At 39.1% G+C, this 13818-nt stretch overlaps 2 protein-coding genes across 2 annotated transcripts in view; one reads left to right on the forward strand and one right to left on the reverse strand.

Annotated features, from left to right (window-relative positions):
- Window positions 1-5366: 5366 nt before the first annotated feature.
- On the forward strand, window positions 5367-6369 carry LOC5569523 (radial spoke head protein 9 homolog). The gene has a single exon (XM_001652785.2). It carries the CDS (start codon window positions 5480-5482, stop codon window positions 6320-6322), a length of 843 nt encoding a protein of 280 aa, XP_001652835.2. The 5' UTR covers window positions 5367-5479; the 3' UTR covers window positions 6323-6369.
- A 3243-nt stretch (window positions 6370-9612) lies between these two features.
- LOC5569524 (ETV5-related protein Ets96B) overlaps window positions 9613-13818 on the reverse strand; it is a 64417-nt gene continuing 60211 nt past the window's right edge. The window contains exon 5 of the mRNA XM_021848329.1: window positions 9613-10643. Within this exon, the coding sequence (XP_021704021.1) occupies window positions 9775-10643 (869 nt within the window). The 3' untranslated portion in view covers window positions 9613-9774. The remainder of the gene's footprint in view (window positions 10644-13818) is intronic.

Genomic DNA, 13818 nt, shown 5'->3' on the forward strand with positions numbered 1-13818 from the left:
AATTGAAGTGGGCAAACGGGAGCACCACCAAAAGCATGACACCCTGCTTGTGACGATACTGGAAGAGTGAGATGTTGGTTTGTGCAATGCCTACTTGATTGCCTGATTTAAGGTCGGGCTTCATCTTCACATTCTTTGACCAGTAGTTTGTCGCTAAGAGATATCATAACGCCACAGAAAGCATAGGGTTCCAACAATGCGGATTGATACCACACATTCTCCCTCTTCTCTGGATTTTTTTTGACGTTAACTACGTCTTCCGGCAATATACTGGGTGTCAATTGAAAATCTAAAATGTTGCGATCGTCACGAAATTATGTAAGATTTTGAATGGTAATAACTCAGCCATTTATCGGTAGATTTTCAATATTTTCCCACCAATCGGTCGGAAATTTATACAACATTTTACTCAAATAGAGAAAACTTTTGATTTTTGACGATAGACTGTCGAAAATTGGGAAAATGTCGACCCCTTTCTTACGTAACCAAACTCGTTCATATTGTCTTCCACGATTCTTTTGGGTTGGGAAGCGCACTATAAAGGAGACCATTTTCAGCTTCTTCGCTCATTCTTCTTTTGATGTTAAGGCTAAGTAGCCCGTCATTCGTTTTGGCAACAATGATTATTTTTCAGCTTGCATTTCAAAGTGATAAAACTCAGCCTTGAAAGTTTATATTGACTTGAAAAAAGTATCACTGTACGCGCTAACATGCATTAAGTATGCTGATATTTTTTCAGGTGTGTCAGTACAAAAACAACTAATTTTCTTTGATTCGAAATCATGAGATGAATTAGCAACAATCATCAACGACGCGTACAAATTCCAATGACAGCCTACTTCGCCTTAACTACATCTTACGGCAATATACTGGGTGTCAATTAAAAATCTAAAATGTTTGGACCGTCATGATATATCACAGACAAACAGACGTCACACTCTCATCATTGTCCATCGACTACCTTTTTAACGGTCGATTCAAAAATATGGTAGGTGGCCAATCCGCCACCCGCAGCGCTCGCATCGTTTTTGTTCGTGTTTGACGTTTACACACTACCGCCATCTGTTGGCCTGTCGGCCAAACGCACCGATTTTAGCATTGGGCGAACCTGTCCTCGTGATTTGTTCTAAGTGTTACGTCTGTTTGTCTGTGATATTATGTTAGAGTTTGAACTAAAGGAAAGCTGCAACTATGAAAATCGAATAAAATTCAAATGCAAAAAATCACTTGGCGTTGTTAACGTCATGCGGTCGTGTCTTGTACACAACCCTCTCTGATTTTTTTTGAAAAACATGATTATTTTCTCAAATCAGCATCTATTTCGTTTGTTAGTTTGTTAGGTATTCTATGTACTTTGTCTCTCTAGACGCTCTTGTTAACTCTTTAACTTTTCTAGACTTCCCGGTTGTACCAGGATATGTCTGATCTACTATGGCCGCCTATTGTCAAATTACTGAGATAAGTTGCTGAAGAAAATCTTGAAGCATTTCTGAGAAATTGAGAAGCCATTAATGAAATAATCTAGTTTAGCTGAAGTTCTAGCATATGATGCTGAGTCACATGAAGTGAAGAAGGACAACAAAAGTAGAGAGTACTTCCATTCCAGTTCTCTGAAGAGATGAAAGAAATCCTTGAACAAGTAAAAGTCGGACAACGTAGAGATGCGTTGGTCCGAAAAAATGCACGTATTGTCAAAGTCCTGACGAGCAACGCGCGTCAACGTGTTAGCTCGAAGAAGGCAATAATAAGTCAAAGACCTTAAGGCGAAGTAGGCCGTCATTGAAATTTGTACACGTCGTTGATGATTGTTGCTGAATCATGTCACAATTCCGAATTGAAGAAAATCAATTGTAATTGCAGTGATGTAGCTGAAAAAGTATCAGCATACTTGATGCATGTAGGCACATATAGTGCTACTTTTCCGTATCAATATCAACTATAAGGACTAAGTTTTATCACTTTGAAATTGCGAGCTCCAATGTCAACATGGCTGCCAAAACAAATGACGGGCTACTTAGCCTTAACGGACAACGTTGAGTTGCGTTGATTCGGAGAAGGCACGTATTATAAAAGTCCTGACGAGCAACGCGCTCCAACGCGTTGGCTCGAAGAAGGCAAGAATAAGTAAAAGACCTTAACGGACAACGTGCAAGTGCGTTGGTCTGGAGAAGGCAATCAGGAGTCAAATACCTTAATGAGCAACACGCTGGCAACATGTTGGTTCGGAAAAGGCATAAGAAATCAAAGTCCTTAACAAACAACGCGTTGGCTCGTAGAAGACATAATTAGTTGAAATCCTTAACGGACAACGTGAAGAGGCGTTGATTCGGAGAAAGCAAGTCAGAATCAAAGTCCTTAACATGCAACACGCTGTAACGTGTTGCCTAGGAGAAGGCAAAATGAAAGATGATCCTTACGATTAAAGTAAAGGAAGGAATACCTGAATGGACAACGTGCTAATCACGTATTGAACCAGAGAAGGCACATTGAATTATTGATTTTCAGGGTCTGAAGGCAAAATAACGACATTAATTTTCTTTGTAGGTGATAAAATAATTCATGGCGTGTCTGGTAGAACAATATTATCACAAAAAAATCATCGCAAAATCTTACACCATTCGAAAATAAAAAATCCACCGGGGGATCCCAAACATTGTTTTTAATTTTAAATTGTTGTTTCTTGTGATGGGTTCCGTCTGCACTTCTTGACATCTCGACCGAATTACTTCACTTCTTAAAGCAGCGCCTACTCGGTTGATTCTAATCTACCACAGTTAGAAAAATATATAGAATTAGTTTTATTTTTAAATAAAAAAAATATTTTTTTTTCAATATTTATGAATAATAGGGCGATATTCAAAACTGAAAAGGCAATAGATGACTCTTTTTCAGTGGTAGTAAAAACGAAATCCTGAAGCAAAGAAAGCACAATGGAAGATGAATTAAACACAAAAAGTTTTGTATTCATATTACGCTTGATTTCTAATCACTACTTTCTCGATCCAGTTTCCTAATTGCAAATAATTTACGTTTTTCATTATTTCCCATACGTTTTGACAGTTCACCGGCTACCATTCTTCCATGCGTTTGTGTTTGAAATTTGAGAAATTTGAGAATCCAGCGTAGCGCGATCAGTGAAAGGAATACACACATCAGTGTCGCCGCTAGGCGGCCAGCAGATAACTGTATGTTCGAAGGGTTGTTGTCACTTTTTGCCACTGGCGCCAACTGTTAGCGATTAAAATCAAAATAAACAGTCGTTACCCTATTGATTGCCATCCTTCTTAACATTTTTGAAAATTTGACGTAGGGATAGGATATTGACGACTTTGTTTGAATTGGAGAGAAAAGCATTATGCATAGATAACAGTGCTCTTAATTGTTACTTTGTAATAGGGTAACGACTGTTTATTTTGATCTTAATCGCTAACAGTTGGCGCCAGTGGCAAAAATTACAGACAACAACCCTTCGAACATTCAGTTTATCTGTGCTGGCCGCCTAGCGGCGACACTGATGTGTGTATTCCTTTCACTGATCGCGCTACGCTGGATTCTCAAATTTCAAACACAAGCGCATGGAAGAATGGTAGTCGGTGAACTGTCAAAACGTATGGACAATAATGAAAAACGTGAATTATACTTGTAATTAGGAAAATGGATCGAAAAAGTAGTGATTAGAAATCAAGCGTAATATGAATACATAACTTTTTGTGTTTAGTTCATCTTCCATTTAGCTTTCTTTGCTTCAGGATTTCGTTTTTTATGTCTATCACTGAAAAAGAGTCATCTATTGTCTTTTCAGTTTTGAATATCGCCCTATTGTGACGAAAATGCACTTTTCAGTGTTGTGCGATAAAGGATCGCGAGGTGTTTTGGTGAAGTATTTAACGAAATAATGGATCTATGAAATCAGATAAGCCTTTATCAAGCAACAGTGTAGAAATGTCATTTCCCTTTGCAAGTTGTGTTACGTAATCCATAAAACGAGATATTCGCTGCCAGTACACTCAAAATAATCCAAACGTCGTTGCACTATGGTCCAGAAAGCAGTTTTACGCGGAAAGATGCATTTTGAGCTTTAGAATGAAACATTAGACGAAAACGGTCTTCTACAAAGTTGTTTGTATTAGTAAGGCCCTTTGTTTGGTGTTGTTGAAAATTAGGGTGGACCACGTTTTCATAGAAATGGTGTAACTAACTTTCTTATTTGTAGAAATTATATTATACATGCTTCAGCAAAGTTGTAGACCATTTAATTTCAAGCAACTTTGCCAAAAAAAGTTTTTTTGTATCTCTTAAAGTGACCGATTTACAGCTTTTTTTTCCTACAGTGATATAGGGTGGTCCAAACAAAACTGGTTTTCTGGCTCTAGCGTTTTCAATTCAAACATCTCATCAAAGTAGTCTATGAAACACTTTTAGAGCTTTGAAAAATGCGTAATTTGATGACTGAAGAAACTCGCTATCTCCTTCCGTTTGGGAGTTATTGTCGTTTTTCTCACAAAAGCATGCCTACTTTGATTGTGAATGCCGTTGTCCGGGGTAACATTGATCGGTATGATTGTTCTCGTAAAAAGTTTGAATCATCATTTATTGATGAACTATTTTCAAAGCATTAATGATGGCTATGTTTCTTATATTCATAAGCTAATGCAAATAAGGTTTTTGTGAAAATTGCGTTTCGTTCATGTGTGAATTTGACAACTTTTTGAATCATGGATTTTTATCATTAGGGATGACACTACCTAGGACAGGACGTGACAGCTCAACTAAGACTGCCCCGTTGTTTTACAGTCGATAACCTTGACGATACAAAAGCCAGTGCTGCCAGTATTTTTGTTAAGCAAATCTTGTGAAAAAATTCAGATATCAAGACTCATAATTTGGTTGTTTCTTACACGCTTTATTCGTTTAGTGCAAGTGAGGGTGTTATCTCTTTCAAAATTAAGGTTTATATTTAAAACAGGCGAGACTTTTAGAGAAAATTGACACAATTTCCGTTGTTTTGCTCTCAATTCAGTATTTTTTATTTATTTAAGTATTGTAAGATCACATTTGGTACACTTAACATCGAATGTAACAGATTTGAAACAAAAAGATTTTGTGAAAAATTTCCAAATTTTTGATGAAAACTCTAATTTATGAACTAGCAACACGGCCGGGCTAGAAACAAAGTGCCCTGTTGCAATCCAATTTAACGATGTGGAAGTAGGCCTTTGCCAAAACGACCAATAAGAAGTGGTCTTTTTTGACAGGCAATTGGTTTCATATTTGTACTTTGACCTGACACGTCTTGTTCTAGGACACTACCGAAGATTCATGTCTTAATACACACTTGGTTACTCCATTTCCTCAATGCCTACTTTTGGGCAGCTCATAGAACTAGAAAAAAAATATATCAATCATAGTTAGCCTCGATTACTTCACCAAATAAAAAAAGCACGAAATCGTCAAATCGTGTCAAATACCTCCACCAAAAATGAATCTTGATAATCTGTTTGATCACGTACCGTATATGGCGTATGCATTCCGAACTTTGTCCACAGAAGAACGGATCAAACTGGAACACTCGCTACGTATACTGCAACGAGCTCAACGGCTCAATTCTGTCTATTTCTTCGGCAAACTCGAAGGCATCGATGGCCACTACACTTTGGCGTTCGGTTGCCAAGGCTGGGACCTGTTCAAGAATCGGAAGCTGTTCTACACGCAGAACTTGTACGATTGGTTTTTGCTGTTGGAACCTAAGCAGTGGTCAGAGGATTGGGAGTACATAAGGCATCCCTTCCAAGGGGATCCGGCGTTCAAGCTGGAGGTCGATTTGGGTCCGGGATATACGCTGGATGAGGATCAAGTGCCGATTGAAGGCGATCGAAGCAAATTTTGGGTGAAAGAACAGGATCGCCTTTGGTATGTGATGACGAGAATACTCCATGAAGCGGCTCTTGTGCCACGTGGCGTTCTATACCACAGTACAGAGGGAGAATGTATCGTGAATCCGTTTTTCGGTGGAATAGACCTTAATGAAAGCACGAACATAGTCAACTACCATCACTTCCGGAAACCGATCAATGGTGCGAGGGAGAATCTGTTGAAACGAGCGAATTGCAGCTATTTCCTGGACGTGTTCGACTCGGCTGATGACGTGACCCCGGAGCAGAAGAGTTTCGTTGTAACACGTGACCGCGAGAGGGATGTCTTTGTGCTGAAATCGCTGCACTGGCCGGGGATGAGCAGTTTCCATAGGGTGAATTCGAACGTGTATGGGTTTTTCTACTTCGGGGACGGTAGGAAAAATTGGGATATGCTATTCATGGTTTAAGATGTTACCTACAGAAGGTGATAGATAAATAAATTGTTAGTTGATTACATGGTGTTTTTTTTCAACCCGTATGCACTCAGCCAGGTCCGGATTTAAAAATGTAGGGGCCCGGGGCACAGTTATGAGGGATATTTTTCCAGGAAAACTTTTTTGATATTATATTATAGACTCAAGATAATTTATCAATCAACTAGCTTTCAGTCATGCTATTCTGGATTTAACATACTTAGCTCAAAGAATCCCTTCAGCAGCAATTATAAATGTTAATATAATTAACATGCAATAACAAATTTTCAACAATATCTTAAGAAAAAAATTACATACACTCCAACCTCTTTTTACGACCGTTTTTTTACCGACGGTTCTTTGTATGACCACTTTTTTACGACCTAAATTCAGATTACCGACCGTTTTTATAAATGATCAATATCTTAAAAAGTATTCAAAATAGAAGGTCATGATGTTCAGCAAAATTATTCAGTAGTTCAAGGGTTAACATATGGTGGAATTCTGCCACTAGGTGGCGCTCGTGAGTATCGAAATTTTGTTTTGCGGATATCTCATGATCCTGACCACTTAGAAAGATGGCGTCTTCGGCAAAGTTGTTCATTAGCTCAAGCGCTATCATTATAAAAGCAATGAGATTCAAAATGTTCAAGGCGGCGCTTGTGAGCATGGAACTTTTGTTTTGCGAATATCTCAGGATCCTGGCCACTTAGAAAGATGGCGCCTTCGGCAAAGTTGTTCAAGGACCTGGGAGGGAGAAACCAATACGAAATTTATGTACGTCAAGGTGAGCCGAGATTCTGCTGTCACGAACTGTCACTGTGAGCCCAGATCTTAAACAATGGACAAACATGATAAAAGCGCGTAAATGATCAAAATATATTTTTGCGTTTTATCAAATATAACAAAAAATCGATTGAAAAGGTATTCACGCTTATTCAAAAGTAATGTCACGATAGCACCTTCTATTCTGATTGAAAAAAGTATTCAAATACTTATAATTTCACTTTTTCCAATAAAAACAAAAATGAAATGCATAGAAAACTTTGGCCCTATTTCCATGTTTGTCCAGAACGATCGAAGGTAAAGCTAAGTATGCTGTTTCGCTCAAGAAAAGTAGAGAAATTCCTTGACTGAATGGGTCAAGAAATTCCCTACAGAGAGCCCCCTTTGAAGTGACATTTCTTCTCAACTGCGTACTGCGATCAGAAAAATATGATTTTCTTGACCATTTCTTGGAAGAAATTTTCCACGCATCGAGATAGGTGATTCCTTTTCTTGTCAGTAGCAAACCAGCCTTAAACAACAAAAGAAAACTAGCGATTTTCATAAAGTCTGCCTTGATTGTCGTTAGCAAGCTGGATTTTTCTTGCTGTTTGAAATAACTTTGTGTCATATTTCGTGTGCTACTGAACAACTTTGCCGAAGACACCATCTTTCTTCTGCCTGGTGGCGCAATTTCACTTAAGCAGTGTTGCCAGCTACGACAAAATTTCGACCCCTCCATGAAAAACTGGATTACAGTTGAAGAGTATTGCTATATTGCTAAGCATTCTATTTTTATATTCCGCTTCTTCTTAAACAGTGTTGCCAGCCACATGAACACTTGTGATTCAGCCGACTGTATGGCACGCAACACTTCCTTCAACTTTGGTGAACATTCGGTATCGTTATCTTTAAAATTTTTTGGTGTTTGCATATCACATCCCCATAAAATTGGCTCTTTTGATAACAATCGAGCAGTGTTGCCATCTATTATCAAAATATGAAAACTTGAACGGCCATTTTGGAAAGTTCTCAACCCAACTTTGCCGAATATCTTGAATCAGTATTTCCGCATCTAGACGTTGCATTTTTCAAAAACATAATTTTAAACCTGATTTTTTTACGACCGATTTTTTTACGACCCCCGGTCGTAAAAAGATGTTGGGTGTATTATATATTCTAACGCACTACAAATAGCTCACTATGGTATCAGTCATGCTATTTTGGATTGCGCTTACCAGGCTTGAAGCCTTTAACAGTAAAATTTTAAAATTGCTAAAGGGAGATATAAATTTCAATAAGTTTTGACGTAGGACTACGTCTTTCTTCTCTATACGGGAGTGAAATTGTAATTTCGAAACTAGCGTTTTTTGTAATTGTAATTTCGAAAGAGCGTTACGGGCCCAGATAGCCGTAGCGGTAAACGCGCAGCTATTCAGCAAGATCAAGCTGAGGGTCGTGGGTTCGAATCCCATCGGTCGAAAATCTTTTCGGGTTGGAAATTTTCTCGACTTCCCAGGGCATAAAGTATCATCGTACCTGCCACACGATATACACATGCAAAAATGGTCATTGGCATAGTAAGCTCTCAGTTAATAACTGTGGAAGTGTTCATAAGAACACTAAACTGAGAAGCAGGCTCTATCCCAGTGGGGACGTAACGCCAGAAAGAAGAAGAAGCGTTACGTTGGCATGAAATATTTTAAACGTTCATAACTTTTTGCTGGCTTAACGAAATTCCTTCATTAGCACCTCAATCGAAAGATAATGCATCAAAGATTCATGTCGTTTACTTACTGAATCCCACATACCTGTCCAAATATATTAATAACTGTTTTAAAAGAGAACGTTGATTTCAAGCAAATTTATAAATAGGGGTGCTAGAGAAAAGTTGACGTCATTTGCTCTTCACTCTCCGCTTGGATCGCATCTCAGCAGGCGACAGATCGGCGTGCTCTGACCTGGCGTGCTTCTCAGGCACAGACGTCGATACCGAAGCGCCACCAACAACCTCATCGGGCGAGGAGGATTTCAACCAGTGCGCCGTCAAAATGTGTCCGTGTTACTCGAATTCAATAATTCAATCGGCCCTTTTCAGGGCCAACAAATATGTACTAAATAGTTATTTATTTAATATTTCCTAGTGTTTACCACACAAATAACTCTTTAGAACACATTTGTTGGCCCTGAAAAGGGCCGATTTAATTGTTGAATTCGAGTAACACGGACACATTTTGACGGCGCGCTGGTTGAAATCCTCCTCGCCCGATGAGGTTTGCAGTGGCGATGTCGATGGCTGATTTTCTTTAGCCATCTCGTACAAATCTGCGTTAGCACACCGATTCCTGTATGGCCAATTCTGGAAGTGCGCAAATAGTTTCGGCTATTGGAGCCCTTCATAGTTCTAGAATACCTATTTGTACATTTAGTTGAGCTTTTGGATATGTTTCAATGCTTGAAGAAAACAATACATTTTTGAACATCTTTCACTATACATATAGTTCATTAGTTTATTGCTTTCAATTATTATTATTCTTTTAAACTTTCATCCTTTGCATGGATAGTTGAGTAACTAAGTTCAATAGGAAAATCTATGTATTTCCTTGTATGACTTAGTGTACCATTGATTACAACACAATACCCTTTTTTGATCTCATCTGCTAGAAACCATCAAAGCTAGTTCAGTTTCCGTGACTATACGCCGAAGAACCGGTAGTAAAGTATGAGCCACGGTCCGTATCGTCACCAGCATCGCCGAGCGTAGATTGCCCTTGACCCTGACAACTTGGCGAAGAGGAACTGCCTTGTTGCTGTTGCTGGTGATGATGTTGATGATGAGAATGCAGATTGGCATCTAGCGTTGAGCCACACCCAGCCCCACCAGCGCCAGTTGTCCCATACGCCATATTGAAGAGAGCCTCTGGATCACAAACGAACTTGTAAACGTACCGTTCGCCGGCGACCTTCTGCATGATTCCTTTCTCATAGTAATACCGTAGACTTCGGGACAACTTGTCGTAGTTCATGGCGGGACGGTTTTTCTGGATACCCCAACGCCGGGCCACTTCTTCTGGTTCCACCAATTTGAACTCCATGCCGCGTCCAGTCCAGGCAATGCATCCCGCACTGGAAGCAGGCTCATCCAGAAGCGCTACCAGGAATTGCCATAGCTGAAGAGATCCTCTCCGTTGATGAAGTGGCCCATTGGGTCCCGGAAGAGCATTCAGAGGAGACGGATTCGTCGTGGTTATACTCGTCAGGGCCGAAGATCCACCGGCCGTAGAACAGTAGTCCGGTTCAGACGAGGTAACAATGTCGGACGATTGACGATAGGTGTAGCCTTGATGCAGGAAGCTCTCGGTGGCCTCGTTGGGATGAGCAGCGGTAAGACAAGGCGTGTGCTCCAACGCTGAAGCCAGATGCGATGTGGAGTCCGGAAAGATAGAATGCTGCGCCAGCTGTGGTGAGGAGGATTGCTGGCTTTGAAGCTTCAGAGAGGTATACAGCGGGTCGGAGAACATCCGCTCAGAGTAGGTGTGCCATGCCGCTACTAGAAAGGGAAAAATAGACGGGTTAGTAAGAGTCAGGGTCGAATTTACATATGTGGGGGCCCAGGGCCAGACATTTTTGAGGGACTTTTTATAACTTATTCTTGGGTACAATAGAACGAACTAAGAAACAATTGCCCTTTAATTTTTCTTGTTGAGGCTTAAGGTATCAGGGTTCCAGCAGAGGCCCGTCCAAGTTCAAAACCATGGATAGTGTGGTATAGAAGCGAAGTAATCAGCATTATGATTAATCTAGGATACTCGACTGGAAGGATTTTAACTGTGATTTTATGGCTTTCTCAGTCTAGGATTGATTTCCCTAGACTGAGAAAGCCATAAAATCACAATTATGATCAATTATGAAGATAGATGAGCCAGTTCTGGACTGCAAATCTCTCAAATAAAGATACCTATCTTATAATTATGAATGAAACATTATAATATGTTGAGCTACAGTGGGGATTCGCTCGTTGGTACATGGAATGACTCGATTGTTGGACGTTCGCTGGTCGGAAAATATTCCAACTAAAAAATACTGAAATGTCACCAGAAAATGTCAAACTGACTTTGACGTCCGAGTACCGCCGCATTGAAGTCTCCATATATAGAACAAATGCGTATGTATATGTGTGTTTCGTGACGATTTGCTCTTCAGATGCGTTAGTGTGGCCCAGATAGCCGTAGCGGTAAACGCGCAGCTATTCAGCAAGACCAAGCTGAGGGTCGTGGGTTCGAATCCCACCGGTCGAGGATCTTTTCGGGTTGGAAATTTTCTCGACTTCCCAGGGCATAGAGTATCTTCGTACCTGCCACACGATATACGCATGCAAAAATGGTCATTGGCATAGTAAGCTCTCAGTTAACAACTGTGGAAGTGCTCATAAGAACACTAAGCTGAGAAGCAGGCTCTGTCCCAGTAGGGACGTAACGCCAGAAAGAAGAAGAAGAAGAAGTGTGGAGCATTTTCACCAGCTGTTAGTCGTTCCAACTAACGGGTCCGATTCGCTAGATGGAAGGCAGTCGTGTTCCAACCAGCGAATCCCCGCTGTATATTAACGGAGCGTTGACAATGTCATCATTTATGAATAGTATCTTTTGAAATGTTAGGCTTTATAACGGAATATAAGGGAAGCGGGATTGTACAAAAAATGCTCTTTTACTCGTTGTGGAGAGTTTCTCTCGAGTGAAAGGTAAAAGGGTCTTGGCAAAAGCAGACGGAAACTCGTGGTAGTCTTTCGAATATAGTCGACGAGAACGGACGTGAGATGTCGGATGGAGAGGATTCCAATTTCGCGGACGTTGTTCCAGCCGGCACATTCGTGAGTTTGGCCGGTCGCGACAGATAGGACACAATCACACAATCTGTTCGGTAAAAATTACTGGGTTTTTGCACTACCGAGAAAGTCAGTAAACTAAGAAAATTTGTAAAAAATCGAAAAGCAGGAATTTTTATAATAAATCTTCGAGCTGTTTAGTAGAATATCTATAAGTAGAATACCTATAATAGGAATTTTTATTTAAAATTTTGCGGTGGGCTATATTTTAATACCAATTACCAATAAAAAATAAAACCTGGCGATATTTGCCATTCAATCATGCATGACGATAATTTAGATTTCACTGACTTTTTCGGTAGTTCAAAAACCCAGTAACATTTTACCGACCCCAGTAATCTAATCTGAGTGTGAACGTTGGCAAATCTTTTGTGCATAATGAATCTAAGAAAATGTTTAACCTTGTGGATTCCTAAACTGGATATTGAATATTTAAGGGGCTCAAGCGCAAAAGTACCGTTACCAAAAGACTAAGAAAGCTTTCCGTCTTTATAGAGCTGGTAACTGAGTAGCTTAAAAATTTGTTATTACAGAGCTTTTGCCTGGAAAAAAGAGACCTGAAAGGAATCAGGAAAAAGCTACACAAAAAACTATAAAATAAAACAAAACCTAATAAGAGTCAGGAAATAAGAGCTTGATTCTTTATACCATCAGAGAAAATATTTCTCTAAGATATCATACTTTTTTGAGAATTCCTCGTGACATTACGAGTTTCTCTGCTCGTTTTACTGTAAGTGTTTACATTTAGCTATTATAACCAAGAAATCTTTCGACGAATATTCCTAATATTCAGCCTGGATTTTCTCAAGTATATCATAAAAAATCCTTCAAAAATTCATCGAGTATTTTTTGTTTAAGAAAGTACTATTTCCTCTAAGATTTTATCCAACTATCCACAGATTTTCCTGGGACATCCTCCAAGATTCCTGGTAAGAACATCTTCTTAAATTTAATTAATAACTTCTCCAGAAATTCCTCCAAGAATTTCTAGTGATTTTCTATGAAATTGCCTTTCAGGATTTATATTAGATTTCAATAAAAATTTATCTAAAGATACCTTAAGCAATTGCTCTCTAGAGATTCTTTTCAAGATTTCTATAAAAAATCCTCTACTAATTCTATAACATTTTCTAAAGTAGGTATTGCATTATTTTTTTCAGGAATTCTTCCAGGCATTTCCTTGGCACATGCCTGGAAAAATTCCTGAAAAATGCTCCAGGGAATTCCAGGGAATGCCAGGAGGAAAATTTTTCTGAAAAATAAATCAATGAAGAAAATCCTCCAGCAACCTCTGGCAAATTCTGTGTAACTTTTAAAGTCGTCATTAATGAACAAGCAGCTCTGAAAGAACTGCCAGAAAGTTTTAGAAGATTTCATGGATAATTTTCTAAAATAATTGAAAAAAATCATCGAATCATTGAGATTAGTTCATTGAAATAATATTACGATGAGTTTCTTAAGGAATTTCTCAAAAAAACATTTATTAGAAACTAGAAAGAAATTGTGCAGGATTTTTTGGAGAAATTGCTATTGCAAAAACTCTAGTACACGAGAGTCGACTCTAGTACACGACACTGAAGACGGTCTTACAGTTGAGGTCGAAATACGCGTATCTGTCAGAGGATACAAACTCTAGTGGAATTAAATGGTATAGTACAAAATTCGTTTTTTTTTTCATCTACTTATAGTTATTCTACTAAACAGCTCGAAGATTTATTATAAAATAGCAAATTCTTGAGAAACTCTTCTAAACATGCTTTGAAAAATCACTGGAATAATTTCTGGCAGAATTGGCAGAGAAATCTATAGAAGAATTTCAGGAGAGATACCTCTAGGAGACCCT

The sequence above is a fragment of the Aedes aegypti genome, chromosome 2 (genome assembly GCF_002204515.2).
Source record: "Aedes aegypti strain LVP_AGWG chromosome 2, AaegL5.0 Primary Assembly, whole genome shotgun sequence".
NCBI classification, from domain to species: domain Eukaryota; kingdom Metazoa; phylum Arthropoda; class Insecta; order Diptera; family Culicidae; genus Aedes; species Aedes aegypti.